The 14,694-nt window shown below is 40.3% G+C and overlaps 1 protein-coding gene across 3 annotated transcripts in view; it reads right to left on the bottom strand.

The window, feature by feature from the left end:
- SPPL3 (signal peptide peptidase like 3) overlaps positions 1–14,219 on the bottom strand; it is a 122,327-nt gene extending 108,108 nt beyond the window's left edge. For 2 of the 3 annotated variants that reach the window (XR_004316591.1, XR_004316592.1), the window contains exon 1: positions 13,559–14,095. Coding sequence is in view for 1 of the 3 variants with exons in the window: in XM_032471541.1 (XP_032327432.1) it covers positions 13,559–13,581 (23 nt within the window). In the remaining 2 variants the exon portion in view is untranslated. Of the gene's footprint in view, positions 1–13,558 lie in introns of all 3 variants that reach the window. The other variant, XM_032471541.1, reaches the window with a different exon arrangement.
- Positions 14,220–14,694: the final 475 nt, after the last annotated feature.

Genomic DNA, 14,694 nt, shown 5'->3' with positions numbered 1-14,694 from the left:
AAAAATGAAAACATCGTATGAACCTGTTTCTATTTTTGTGTAAAAAATGATCTATAGTTCCTATATATATAATTCCCAAAGAGTAACATGAAATGTTACCTTCAGTTTTCTAGGTAAGTTAAGTTTTAGGTAACTATAATTTTCTAATTGCCCCTTACTTAGGATCTCTGATTTTCAATGCACTTGTTTTATGCAAATAAAATTTTCTTTAAAAGTCACAAGCATGTGCATTTTTTTAAAGCCCTGAATGGTTAAAAAAAAAAAATTTAATAAAGGACTTATGTGGGTTGGTAGGGTTACCAGTGGTATACTTGTCTTTTACTGTTTACCTGCATTTTCCAAAACTGTACCAATATAATATGTATTACAGTTCCATAATCTCTTATCTAATATTCTTGCAGCCAGAGATGTTTCAGAATCCTGACTTTTTTTGCTTTACGAAAGGGAACACAGTACATATACTAGGATTACCTACACCCCCAGCAGGGTCTCAAGCAGTACTCCATAGTCAAACACAAACATTTCGGCAGCAAAGAGTTAACACTAAGTGGAATAAACTGGTAAATAACTTCACATCACTTAAAGTCTTGTGTTTTTACTACCAGAAGAGATCTAAATTAGGTTTTACCACCAAAGGAGTGGAATTATTTAGTCCACAGGACCAGAGAAGTGAAGTTTCCAATTCTGTCCCCATTGGTCCAACCAACTTAGAGCTTAGCCACTTGCAGACTGTGCACTCAGTTGAGAACAGGTAAAATAGCCTTTAAATTTATATTTCATATTACCAACAAGTCAAAGCATTTAACACTCAACAACTGAAAGACCCTTCTCTCTTAGAAAGGCTAAAGCTTTCAAGTCCATTTCAAAAAATGAAGAAGTTAATAAAGAGTCAAGCTATATTTGGAAATTATCAAAATCATAATGTGTATCAAAAACACAACAAAGGCACCAAGTAAACTGCTGACCAAAAAAGTAACACCACTCATGGTATTCTTTAATTCCACAATTGTGCACCAAGGACCTACAATATGCAGATTTCACGTGGCCTTCAAATTCAAATCCATGAACTCACAAATGGGCCCTGGGTTCACACTATCACAAATGTCAAAGAGTTCAAAGATGAGTGCAATAGGGTTATATGATGTAAATTCAGTAGTGACCCCATTCTCTCAGTCAGGATACCATTCATAGACCCCAATCCAAAGGCATGTGAATTCCATTTAGAGTAACTGCAAGTCCACACTCAGAAAACCAGAACAATGGCTGATGGAACATTTGTTAGAACATTAAGGTATCCAATAGTCTGTGATACTTAATGCAATGGTCAAATTTGGTGAAAGTATGTGTGTCTAAGTATGCACATGCCCATATCTAGTGTCACTGGGGCACTGATCAACTATCTCCTTATCCCTAACCTATCCTTGAGGCGATGAACTGATCATAGACATCAGGGGACCATAAACTTAACTGCCTTCAGGGGCTAGGTAAATAATATAAAGTAGTGATGTAGAGAGTCACTGTACAGGACCAGAAAGTGGAGGGACTGGGGCAAATTAGAAACTGTATGCTACGAGTAAAGGTACTCAAATATTAAGACACTTTTGACTAAATTCAGTCCATCTAGTAATAAAATGACTGCTTGGGACACACAGACTACCTAAAGGCCCACTCTGAAATCTGTTTTCTCTCAAAGTTGTCTTAATTACATTTGCTGGCATGTGACCCAGCAAATATCAACAGTCTCTAACAACATTGCAAACTCATAGAAGAGAGAGGATCCTGTTTATTCTGCTTTAGTTACTATGGTGGATCCCCAGCAGGCATAAGTCATCCATTAATTATAAAGATCGAATCTACAACCTTATTCTGTCTAACCAAGTGAGTTATGTGGTCAAACAGTTCAAGTAGTGTGTAACTGATAAAGAACAAGCCGAAGCAAACCCTGAGCATACAGAACAATTACAATAAAGACCAAACAACAGCAGTTCCAACAGATTTAGTTCATTTGCTAAGAACTATGGAAACTGGTACATCCTTAATGATGACAGAGACCAAATTTTTTTCTTCCTTCTGCTAACTAATTCCTACTCACAATCAAAAATTTGAGCTGTAAGGAGCATGCCTCTCTATACCCCTCTACAGATCCTCTTCCACATTAAAAAAAAAAAAAAAAGGGCAGTAACAACATAAAATTAAAGAACCAGAAATACAGGTTGATCAAGCACTCATCTGTTTTTCCAAAAGATACACAGATCATCATACCTGTCAGCAGAAATTTAGATCATAAGCTCTTAGACCTCCAGGACTATGTTGTTCAATATGGTAGCTGCTAGCCACATATAGCTCTTGAAATGTGGTTAGCATGAACTGAGAAGACTTTGTACTATAAACATATGTAAAATATCTTAATTTTTGTATCGATTACATCCAATAAATAAATGGTAAACATTTTTGATATACTGGGTTACATAAACTATATTATTAAAATTAATTTCTACTGTTGCTTTTTACTTTTTAATGTGGCTACTAGAAAACTTTAAATTATATATGTGGACTGTGCTGCCCAAGAAAAGGTCATATTTTACAACCAATTCCTCCTCCTGGCAAGAAGACACATAGAGCTCCCCACCCACCCCGACACACACACACACACACACACAGAGCTCCCCACCCACCCCGACACACACACACACACACACACACACACACACACACACACCCTTCAGTCGTTAAACCAGGACTACTGATGACGCAGTAGGTTGCCAGAGTAGTTTGGTCATTCACTTACCCAAAGGGAAGTAACTAGTTTAATAATCATCTGAGACTAATTTCTTCCTAAATGATTCTAGCACGTAAAAGAAATAAGAAGTAGTCTGAGCAAAAACCTGTGAGCCAAAAGATCGTACTTTTTTCCTCAATGATAGATTTTTAGGTAACTAAAACTGAGGTTCAACTTTGGTACTACACTATTAAGAACAAGCAGATCTAAAGTTCTCAACCACTGCTTTTTCCTCTTTCATAAACTCTTCAATATAAACATTAGACAAACCACTTCATACCCACTATGGAGGCTATAATTAAAAAGATGGACAATGACAAGAACTTGCGAGGACGTGAAGCGATCAGAACCTTCATACACTGCTGTGGGAATACAAAATGGCGTAGCCGTTTTGGAAAACAGTTTGGTAGTTCCTCAAAATGTTAAACACAGAAAACCCTATTAGCCAGCAATTTCACTGCCAGGTATTTACCCAAGAAACGTAAACATATACCTGCACAAAAACATTTACATGAAGGTCCATAGCAGCATTATTATTCGTAAGCAACCAAAAAATGAAAAAACCCAAACAACCGGCAACTGATGAATGGATAAGAAGAATGTGTATATACATACCACTGACTGTTACTTGGCAATAAAAAGGCATGACACACTAATATATGCTACAACAGGATGAACCCTGAAGACATCTTGTATCATCTTGCCTATTCAGCCTGGGCTCCAAAATGAACACACATGAAGCAGAGTCTTCCTCCTGACTTTAGATCTGAAGCAAGAAGCAAAGTTGCCCCAGCCAATGTGCAGATCAATTAGTATTTTAATCACTGAGTTTTGGGGCTATTTGTTATGCAGTATTATTGTGGCAATAATAGTTAACCAATACTGTAACCAATTCTCCCACTGTATTTTGAAGAGGTTCTACAAATGAAAGTGATTATCAAGTTCCAGACTAACACCTTGAATAAAAAGTTTCATTAACTTGAGAGAGAGATCCATATACCTCAAATATTTAATGTTTGTCCCTTTAAGCTCTTAAACTAAAGGTTGAGAGCAACTCAAGATATCATATACTCTTTCCATCTTACTAATTTTATTTTTAGGGTTATTATCCAAAAAATCAAATATAGAATAATACTAATTTAAATAAACTATGTATCAAACCACTGAGGATAAAGACATGAACAAAATACAATCCACGTCCTTAAAACTTAACAGGGAGATGAACAGGGAAACAACAGTTCAAAGAGGCAAGTGTAGTGTACCAAGGGAAACCAAAGCAGGGCCATCCTGGAATAAAGATGAGAATGAAGAGGCAGCAAATTTTAAAAATTTTATCTATATATAGTCATATACAATTATAACATATAATAGTTAATAACAATTATATCTAATTACAGAAAGATAGATACATAGGTATCTCAATCACCAGGACTTAGTGACTTGTTTGATGAGAATCGAGAATTTCTTCAAGGTCTCTAGCTGTGACACCCAAACCAGATGCCTTCAAAAGCTATGGGACATGTTAAGAGATGGTGACTCATTATCAATTTAGTTAAGTCTAAACGGAAGCACAAAGCTGGATTTCCAGAATTGCATGGGCCAACTGTACCTTGGATACATGGAGACTGGCTTGGTTTCCTGTCCTCTAGCAGCTGGCTCTAAACCATTTGGTTTCACTACCTGAATGTTCCTGATGCTGGAGTCTCTTTCGCCTTTGTTCCACTGTAGAGTCACATCTGCCATTCACTGTTGTCCCACTTCTCCCCTACCTGATACTCCCTTTTTTATAAACTTGTTGATAACCTTTAGCTTGGCTTTGAGAACGTTTGATATCCATGAATACCAGCCTAAAACATCATCATTAGGCCCGTAGGTTATTTTCACCATTGCACAGCATGCAAAGGTTCAAAAACAAACTCATAATCCCCCAAACTTCTGGTTTATGCCTATTCCAGATGACTAGATTTTTAATTCTAACCTAAGACTGAGGCACTACTCTATGAAATTTAAAATATGCCCACACCAGGCCAGGAGATTTTTTAATAATTGCCCTTTGTGAATAATAATTATTAAACACAAGAAAAAAAATGAGTGAAAAGAGAAAATAGTCTTTTAGAAACAGGAAAAAGATGAAACACAAGTTTCTATTTTTAAAAACATTAACTTTTAAACAGAAGCTTAAGTACAAAAAGTATGAATTTCTGAAACAGTAGCAAAAGAGAGAGAAAATGTTAAATTGTTCAGGAGCCAATTTCTACATAGCTTATGGCTCTCCTCACACCTCAAAGGGAGTTTCCTGCAAAATATTTCATTTGAAAAAATTTTCCCTACAATAATTTGTTTTGCTAATTGCAAAAACAAAAAAGCAGAGCTTCTCCATTTATATTATGTATCATATATGTCACATACTGAACAAGTGCTTATTTGGGAGATAAATTATAAATAAATAGTAGCCAGTCTGTGGGCAGCTAAAGAAGACTGGAGATAAATGCAGGTGTCTACAGGGCCCGTGGTCCTTTGTAAGTGCCCCCTTTAGGTGATCAGTTCCCAGGTTGAGCTACTTTCATTCTCTAGGTGCTCTATGGATATTAGGAAGGTAGGCAAATCTGGCCATAACATTTCACTCAACTTAACAGTAACAATTCTACTTTTGTATTTTCTTCAAAGAGCAGTGAGATCATTAGGTAAGTATTCTTCCTCTCTTCTATATGCCCTGTCATTATATTTTTAAGTAAACATTCTATTTTAAAACCCAGCACCTGGCCAACTTCACCTCTAAAATATCCATTCTTGAAAAAAAAAAACAACTTAGTATCTGTCATGTATATGGGTCCTTAAACCATGGAATTAATGACTGTGATCTTACCTTTACAGAGTTCATGGTCAAGGTGGGAAGATAGTTACATAAATACATTCAATACAAGGTCAGAAAATTGTAAAAGCACTGCCATCTGACAGGATCAGATAAAGAACTACAGGCATCAGAAGAGTATCTTTCCTGGGCCAATCAGAAGGCTCTGTAACAGGAGGACAGCATTTCAGCTGGACCTTGAAAGACAAGGTCTCACAAATTTCAGAGACGGGAGAAAGCCTAACCAGGCATACTGGTCAGCTTAAATAAAAAGGTAAACAGTGACTAATCCAGTTTGGCTGAAATAATGAGTTTTTAAAGAAAATATAGGGAAGTAGGGTTACAAGGCCAGGTTGTTTAGAAAATCAGAACAAAGACTGGATTTTATACAGCAGGCAATTTAAAAAACCCTAGGAATCCAAATGCAATAGGATCCAGACTAGAGACAATGTAAAGACAAAAAGAAACAAAGAATAAAATGTACACACATAGCATTCATTCCTCATTAAATTCTCTTCACAACTAACTGAAACTCATGATTTAAAAAAAAAGGTAGAAATCTCTATAAATTTAAACAACAGCAAAAAAAAATTTCTTTCCAAGACCAATTTCTCCTCCTTCAAATACACAATCCTCTCCCTTACTAAAATAAAATAAAAAGACTCTTATGACTCTGCTGTCTGTATCAAACCCTCTTTCCTTATGTCCTTCTCATCTCTCAAACAAATGGTCAGCACCCAAAGGATGCCCTTATTTCTTCACCACCATCCCTAATTTAGCTTTCACCCTCACCGCTCTGATCTTTATTAGTGCACTTTCAGTAATGACTTCCTTCGCAAATTCGACAGCCTGTTTTTCCTTCATTCTTTTTGAACCCTGTGGCTTTTTACACTACTGCCCCTAGAAATTCTCTCTGCCTCTTCTTTCATCTCTATTGCACTTTCTGAATTCTCCTACCTCTGATGAAGCTTCCTTTGACTCCCCTTCCTCCCATTTCTCAACTGTGAGTTTCCCAAGCCTCAACTATGGTCTTCCATTCTGTCCTCTCTACACTCTCCCTCCTGGGTAACTGACCTTATCTCAAATCTTGAACTCTAGTTGGCCTAGCTGTGGTTCCAGGAGGTATTTATAATAAGACGAGACTGAGCTCTATGAAAGTTACGTTTGAAAATATTTTTAAGGTTATTAGACCTTAATATTTTTAAGGTATTAGTCCTTACGCTAATCAATGGCATAGGTAAGAGAATTTGTTCTCTAAAACTTGTTTTTTCTTCAAACAGTATTTTTGCATGCATTTTTTTTGAGAAATAAATGTAAATTTCTAGGAGTTTATAAAATCAGAGAATCCAGTCAAAGCTTTAAAAGTTAAGGTTGTCAGGCAAAGCCTGAAGATTTAGTCAAGTTTGGAAGGTCAAGCTAGACAATTTGGGGCAAAAACTAAGATAAAGAAACAACAAAAAGTCAAGCATTGTATTTAGGTCAAAAAGTCTGTATAACCAGGTTGAAGAAACAATTAACAAAACTTTGCTACATATGTCCTATTTAGGTCAAGAATGAAGCCCAAACCTGAAGCTGTCAGATAAAGGGAAGTGGGTGGGCCTGGCAGACTTGGTGTGGAGTAAGGAAACAGATAAGTGACTGCTAACAGTCCCGCCTCAGGCATTTTAAGATAGAAAACTTTCCTAAGCATTCCAAAAACAAAACAAAACAAATAAACAAACACAGGCAAAGACCAGGATTATCCACACCACTAAGAAGACTATGAGGGAAACTGCCTTCAAAAGATTTTTAAAATTAAAATAAAATTAAATTAATATTATCTTATGAAAAAAATTTAGCCTTTATTCAGTTCACATTGTTCTTGTTTTGTGGAAAGTAGCAATGGACTATGAAACATGGGACTAAAGATGACCTTATATCACATTTTGGGGGGTCATCAGGGTTGTTTATTCAACGGAGGTATTGGGGATTGAACCCAGGACCACTGAATTATACCCTCCGCACCTCAATCTTATATCACATTTCAAAGGCAAAAACAGAAATCAATGATAACTTTCTATTTCTTTCTACACAGCATTATTCAAACTAGAATGGACATCTCAACGTTTAAGTGCTGGTTAAATTGTGAAACAAGACAAATCTTCACAATTGAATACTTTGATCACTTATATCCAGTATAATTCAAAAACATGTAAAAAACAATTAAGATATCTCTATTTTAGTGCATTAAAAAAATTCTTTAGTGGTTCTTTATTATCAATACTGGAACTCTAAAACAGAGATCATCAAGTTTTCACACAAGGTTAGGGTGAACTCTACAAACCAAAAACCAAGTCTCTGTTAGGGTAACTCACATTCATAGGTCTAATGCCTTAAAAATATTTTGAAACCTTACTTTTTCACAGGGGCTCAATCTAGTCTTATCATAGCAAATGAGTGAGCTGCGGCCCTAGTGAGACCTATTAACAAAATCTGAGAGGTAACAATTTATTGCAAGGATCATGGGAACTAACTAGATTTTCCTTGTGAAACTGAATTTGGTCACCTGGAGCCCCTCTAGACACCTTACAGGTTAAAATTCCAGAAGAGAAGCACTCTACATCTAACTCTTTAAATGAGAATTAGAAAATATGCTATAGAAACTCAAAGTTGCAAACATTTCTTGATTTATACATACAACAAATAAAACCACTATTTTCCTTTAACTCCTAAGAAGGAACCATTAAACTCCAGAAAATATATTACACGATTTTGAAAATTAAATTATACTTATGGCTCTACTTTCAAGGACAGCAATCACATAAAATTTCAGATGCTAAATACAGCCAACTAAAACAGCACTTAGACACTCTCTTCTTAGGACATCCTTGACTTTTCATGAGATGGTTTGATGAAATGTAAGAATGATAAAAACTAAGTAAGCTACTAAGGTTGAAATAAAATACAATTATATAGAACTACATTAATACCTCAATTCAGTGACATTTATCAGCTCTAAAATAAATGATCACAGAAATCTATTTTGAGAAATGCATGAACATTGGACATTTTAATTCACAGTACTACTTGATAAATTACAGACTGATATGGTTACAAACTCTCCAGCTCCCCACCCCCCACTGCCATCAAACACTGAGGAAAATTATTTCAATACAAATTTATTATCTTACCTTTGGCTAACAGTTTAAATTACGCATGGCATCGCCAAAACATTATCATAACATTTAACTATAGGCAAAACATGTCTTTAAAACAAGAAGTAAATATAAAGTCTATAATGCTAGACAAACATTTTCAACTAAATGTTTCTCTCTGAAAAACTTTCATCAGATGCAATGATCACAAGACAATTAGATATGATCATAACAGATACAGAGATACATAACAGAAATACAAAAATAGAAGAAACTTCCATTTGTTCTGGAGATCTTTATTTTTCATTCTCCAGTTTATCATTATTTGTAAATACCTTACAGGACAATGTATCACCTCAATATAATGCAGTCCTTAGCACAGATCTTCAGACAAGCACCCCGGAGGAAGGCATGCTCATTCATTTGTTCAGTAAATATTTGCCAACCACCTAGTATATGCCAGTCACCGAACTGAGCACCAAAACAGAAAGACTCTTACCCTTCTGTAACTTTTAGTTTGATTATTGTCTGTCATTCCTCCGAGACACACACAAAATGAGACCATGAAGAGCCCTACTAAGGAATTTGGATTTTATTCTAAGTGTGGCCAAAAGCCATTGAAGAGTTTTAAGCAGAGGACTGACATGATCTGAGTTACATTATGAGAAGTCCGCTCAGAATAGATGGCCACTGTGCAGAGAACAGAGGGAACCAGTGAGGAGGAGAATGGGGAACTCAAGCAAAAGAGGAATTGGTTTGGAGCAGTGACTGTGCACAAGGAAGCAGACAGATTCAGTGTTGGAATCTTGGTGTCAAACAGTCTTGACTTACATCCTTGGGCAAGTTACTAACACTCTTTGAGCCTCAGTTTCCTTAGTTAGCAACGCCTGCTAAGTCCCAGCACACAGAAAACATACAATAAATTATTGTTATTCCTTTGGCAAAGAAGTTAATCTGAGTGAGGTTCATGTGGACTGACTTTTTTCCCCTACACCAACATTAATCCTAACATAAGTAATTTTTACTAAGATTCAAGCACAATTATATACGAGTACCAAATCTACTCCATCAAGAGACAAGTTCTTCCTCACAGAACTTATGCTAAAACAACTGCTCATAAATATACATTGAGCAAGGTGTTTTTCTCAAATTAATGAAAGTCTAGTTTGCACTTTCAATGTGTGTTTTCACATGCATTCTTTTATTTCTTCAGTGTTTATAAGTAAAAAAGGATACAAGCATCATCTTGTGGTTAATCATGATAAAGAATTGTGGTGTTACTACCAATTATTATAATTTCTTCTGTCAATTGCTTTCATTTAAAATGTTATTAAGGAATGTTATTCTTCATTCTTACAGCACTATTCACCAGGAAACTAAGTTACCAAAAGCTCTCTTTTATTTTAAGTACATGGATTACAAATACTCATCTATCTGTAGCTCCTCTTATTAATATTCTTTCAACAAAGGATGAACCATCCTGAAAATCTATCATATTCAATAGTTCAGTATTACTAAGCAGGAGCTATGGGCAAGACAACGTGTGAGGCACCATGGGAGGACCAAGGTTAGTATAGTTGCGTCCTTACCCTCAAAGAGTTTACAATCTAGTGACGAGATAAGGTATTCACACAAAAGGAAGGAGTGATACAGACAGAACAACAAGTGTCAAAAATAAAGAGCTCACTTTCAGTTGGGATGGTCAGAAAATACTTCACAGGTGGAATTTGAGCTGGAGACCTTGGGTAACAGAACTTTGATAGAGTTTTCTAGGGAAAAAATCAAGCACAAGAAACCAGAACAGCATGAATTTATGATTGGGGGCTTTTTTTTAATGCTTTTTATAAAATATTTTAACATGTAAAAGTATACACAATAAAATAAACCTCTGTGGACTCACCACTGAGCTTCAACAATAATCAACTCACGGCCAAGCTTATCTTATAATTTATGTGTCTTATTATACAAAAATCCTAAAGGAACCTATTTTCAGTATGTTCCTACATTCTTCACTAATTCCATCCTCAGTCAAACCCGTACAGCCACAGTAGTCTCCACAAGGTTGATTTTCCTAAAGGCCACATACAAATAAAGTACAAATCTATTTTCAAAAAAATCAACTCTTTTGATTGCACAAACCAAGGGAACAGTGACAAAGTGATTGCAAAATGATAGACAATCCAAAACTCAGTTTACATATGCTTTGGGAATACCTTTTCCATATTTGTTTCAATGAGAATGAATAAAATGATGGGAGAATTCACATCAAACAAAACGAAGCATCACAGGTGAAGTACCTCAGACAAATCATCTGGCCTCCTGAGCCTAAGTTTCCTCTATAAAATAGGGAAAGATCACACCTACCTCAAGGAATTGTGATAATTAAATGGATGCATAGTTAAAAAAAAAAAAAAAAGCTTTCTGATTAGACTGTCTTCACCTTCAGCTGTGATCATGTATTTTCCATGTGTTCTGTAAGATTTTCCTATCATGTCTCAAAAGTAAAGGCTTTAAGAAAAAAAAAATTCCATAAATGCCACATAGATAGTTCTTTATGTTATTACCCGGTGGACTTGGGAAGAACCAGTCAGGAAGAAAGCTGCCTGGTTTCTCAATCCTCTCCCCTCACATATCACCCTTTCTCAAGATGATGTAAACACTTTCTCCATCTCAAAACATGCTAAAGGTAAGGAGTTAAGCATTCTGACTTCAAGCAGCTTATTTCTTTATCTGTAAAGCAAATAAAGGGACCTGAGATTGAAGAAAGTATTCTAGTAGAATAAATCTTACAAACTATCAAACTTCACAAAGTAATTCCCCCTAACTAGCAGAACCACCCAACATCACACAGAGGCGGTGTGTGGCCAATCTACCGGTGTAAAACACTCTCATTATCCCCACTTCTTGGCCCCTGTGTTTACTCTTTGAACCATCCATGGCCTCTACACAGCATGGTACAAACAGCAGGGCCATACGTCATGAGGACTCTCAACACCCCCAGAATGTTATGAAGCTCACGACTAGTTAGTTACAATGCATGCAGGGGCACCTTCACTTCCTTTCTCACTCTGACCATAAGAAAGCTGGAACTGTAATTTTGTATTGCATCTCACCTGTTACTGAGAGGCAGCTCACTGTTGCGCAAAACGTTCGAAGCAGGTTAAACATTTTTTTAAAAATACATATGCTGTCACAACTGTTCACTAAGATTTTAATTCTTCCTGTAGCGTTACCTTCTTTTTGAGATTGTATATAGATCACTGAAGTTCCCTTTTGAATAATCTTCAATCACCAATCCTCTTTCCCTATGTGAAGACACGATGAGTTCCTGACTTAAAATAACCCCAACCACTACAAATAATCCACTCAGTTAAAGCATTCTACCCAAAGCCATTCCTTGTTTTCAGATCCCACCCATCTCTTTGCTGTTTCCCTAATTATAATACAGTAATATATAGCATCTTACAGTTTACCCTGTGCTTTGTAAAGTTATTCATTTAATCTTTACAGCCTACGAAAAAGGTAATTCCCCTATTTTGTAGGTAAGGCGAACGGAATGGGGAACTCACTATCTTGTCTAGTCATTAAGAAGTTAGTGAACACGATCCTAAACCCCATGTTCTTCCCACTCTATTACGCTCTTTGCAAATAAGGGAAAGGCCACAGTTCCGTCCCAAACCACATTTACTTCAAAGAGTAAACCATCCTCGAACAATCTCTCTAGATTGCAACCAGATTTTCCAATCCTGCACCTACAATCACCTCATTTCTTGCTTCCTCCCCACTATCCAATTTCCACCCCTCACAAATACTATCAACATTCCTTCCAGCCCCTCCTGCAAATATTCCACCTCCCCCTGCTAAAGGGAGGCGTCTCGTCCCCCTTTCTCCAAACCTCTGCACTCCCTTCTCAGGATAGGTATGTCCTCACACCATAAACTACATACTACCCTTCTGAGTCCTTAACAAGCTATCTTATAACTTTAAAAGTCCCATTAAAATGAACATAAGTTGCAGATCCTCCATTCTCGTACTTGACCCAGGGTACCGAGTCATACTCTAAACAGAGTACCAACCCGTACAAAGATTTCTGCCCACGCCCCACTGTTACCAACGACTTCCTTTCCAGAATTTAGTTATCCAAAGAGGCTCCCCTTCCAACCTCTTCACCAGGGAGTCCCCTCCAGGGTTTCCAAGATACTCTCCTTCCGCGGCTTTCCTCCGTTCACATTTGGGCCTCTGTCCACCTTACCAACTCTCCCTTCACTCCTCATCCCAGGGCTAAGCAGCAGCCCCAGTAGGTGAGGCTCCTCCTCCCTCCCAACTTCCAAGTTCGGCCTCTTATCACCTGTTCTCAGAAAATGACTCTCAGCTGGGTGGCCCACCTGTGCCCCGGCCCGCCCCTCTCCACCGTTTCAATCCCTCCTGCCAGGGAGCCACCCCCTCAGGTCAGTTCCGGGGTTCCCCTGGGATTCTACTTCTCAACCGTGGGCTTCCCACCCCCGGGGTCATGCTCCCTTTCTCCATCACCTGCTCCGCCCATGACCAGATGACATCCGCCGCGGCCGCCGCCGCCTCTTCCATCCCCCTCCCCGGACGCCGGGTCCCCGGCCGCTCACCTCCTCCCACGAGCGCCAGCCGCCCCCTCCAGTGGGGGCGAAGGGGGCGTGCACCCCTATCCCGCGCCCCCCCCCCCCAGCGCGCACCTGTTCCTCCTCCTCCTCTTCCCCCCACGGCCGGCGCCCCGACCCCCCACACTCGCCGCGCCCCGGCCTCCCGGAGCCCCGCACTCACCACGAGTAGGTCTGCTCCGCCATGGCGCTGACTCTCGAGGGCCTCCACTGCAGGCTCTGCCGGCGGCGGCGGCGGGGAGAACGAACGGCCGGCGGGCTCGCTCCGGCCCGGGGCGGAAGGCGCGGCCGCGGCCGGGGCGCTCGCTCGCTGACACCGCGGGCGGGCGGGCCGGGAAGGCGGCTGGCGGAGAGAGGCCGGGCTCCGAGGCGGCCCCGCTCCCTGGGCCCCGGGGCGGGGCGGGCTCCGCTCTCGGCCTCCCTCACCGGCGGCGGCGGCGGCGGCTCGCTGCGGCTCTAAACCCAACATGGCGGCGGCGGCGGCGGCGCTGAGAACAAGGGGGCCCCCGCGGCGGGCGAACGGCAAGAGGGCCCTGCTCTCACTGCGCGCTGGGCGGCGGGAGCGCCGCGCTCGCGCGGCGGCGGCGGCGGCCGGGGTACATGGCCGGCGGGCGGAGGCAGCGGCGGCGGCGGCGGCGGCAGCTGAGGGGGGCGCTAGGCGATGAGGCGAGGCCGCTCGGCTCACACCCGCGGAGGGGAGGAGAGGAGGGGGCGGGAGCGAGCCTTGGACCCGCGCGAGTCACGTGCCCAAAACACACTCACGTGACGCGCGCGCCCCGCCCCTCGCGCCGGCCCATGCGCGGAGATGTCGGTTCCTTGGCTCCCGGCGACTGTTGCTAGCATCGCTGCTGGCGGTTGGGCCGCCTACCGCCGCCTGGTGCCGCCCCCTCCTCACGCGGAGCTGTCGCCTCGGACCCCTTTCTCTTACTTTTTCCGAGGGGCTGCTGCAGCCAGCCAGTCAGGAGCCCGGATGCACGTCTGTTCGCTGCCACTCAGCTGTCACTCATCAATCAAGAGTCTTCTGGCCACGGGTTCCCAACTGTCAGTCAATCTGTCAGTCAGCAGGGAGAACGCTGCGTCCCTTCCTTCGTACATTCGTTGGTTCATTCATTCGTTTAGCAAATATTCCACGCAGCCAGGTTTTATTGCGCCCAGGCTCTGTGCCAAGTCCTCCGGGGGGTGCTAAGTTGAATATCCCATACTTGCCTTCATGTAATCAAATCAACAGAAATTTATTGGGTGCCAACTGTGTATCAACTCATGCTGCTGGGTCTCTGCCCTCTGAGAGCTTACATTCCA

Source organism: Camelus ferus, chromosome 32 (genome assembly GCF_009834535.1).
Source record: "Camelus ferus isolate YT-003-E chromosome 32, BCGSAC_Cfer_1.0, whole genome shotgun sequence".
Lineage (NCBI taxonomy): Eukaryota > Metazoa > Chordata > Mammalia > Artiodactyla > Camelidae > Camelus > Camelus ferus.
Note: the sequence above shows the minus strand (reverse complement) of the source record. Positions and strands in the feature narration are given on the sequence as shown.